General features: G+C 56.3%; 1 protein-coding gene across 1 annotated transcript in view; it reads left to right on the top strand.

Annotated features, from left to right (window-relative positions):
- The first annotated feature begins 445 nt into the window (after window positions 1-445).
- SEPT9 (septin 9) overlaps window positions 446-823 on the top strand; it is a 243,329-nt gene continuing 242,951 nt past the window's right edge. Inside the window, exon 1 of the mRNA XM_011987313.1 lies at window positions 446-682. Within this exon, the coding sequence (XP_011842703.1) occupies window positions 652-682 (31 nt within the window). The 5' untranslated portion in view covers window positions 446-651. The remainder of the gene's footprint in view (window positions 683-823) is intronic.

Consider the following 823-nt stretch of genomic DNA (forward strand, 5'->3'; position numbering starts at 1 on the left):
CTCCGTTCTCATGCATATAAGTTTCCCACACTCAGGCAGGAAATGAAAATGCTTCTTGGACCCCCAAGGAGAATAAAGGAAAGGGGAAGGGGAGGAGGATTTTTCGGTGCTATTAATGACACTTTCAGCCTCCTGTGCATTTTTGGGACGGCTGCAGAAGGCAGTGCTGCGCCCCTACCCAGAACTAGCGAGTGCTTCCCGATTGGCCTCCCGCCTTCCTCTCGTCCTCCAGGGCCTCCATTGGCAGCTGTGCAAGGGCCCGGCCCTGCCTCTGGCTCTCCACACTCGCTGTGATACCTCAGGCCTCCCAAGCCCCGCCACGCCCTTCCCTCTTTCGGGAACAGCTGCCTTCCATCACCTTGGCTGCCTGGCTATTCCTGCTCATTCCTTAAAGCCCTGTTTTGATTTCTCCTCAATAAAACTCTGACACCACCCTCCAGTCAGAATTAGTCACTTCTTTCTCTGTACGTTGGAAACACCGCTTTATCGTGGAGACTTTAAGGATCTCCTAGTAGAGAGACTCCTCCCGTGCAGGTTGTGCACGCTCTCACCACCGCGTGCGTTACCCGAGTTGTAAAGGGCGGTTCTCTGGGTCTGCCCCGCTGCACCGATACACCCAGCTGCGCACGGTGCCCAGCGCAGGGAGAACGAATGATCATCTGTCCAACGCGCCCATTTTCGGGTGAGGAAACTTAAGGCTCCAACTCGATCAACGCACTCTTCTCTGTTAATTACGAGAAAAGTAGCAGGACAGGTGTCCGGTCCTGTCCCGCCCTACCCTGGCCCATTAAGCCGGCACCCCGGCTCCGACCCCCGGCTGTGG

The sequence above is a fragment of the Mandrillus leucophaeus genome, unplaced genomic scaffold, assembly GCF_000951045.1.
Source record: "Mandrillus leucophaeus isolate KB7577 unplaced genomic scaffold, Mleu.le_1.0 Scaffold1, whole genome shotgun sequence".
In the NCBI taxonomy this organism is placed as follows: Eukaryota; Metazoa; Chordata; class Mammalia; order Primates; family Cercopithecidae; genus Mandrillus; species Mandrillus leucophaeus.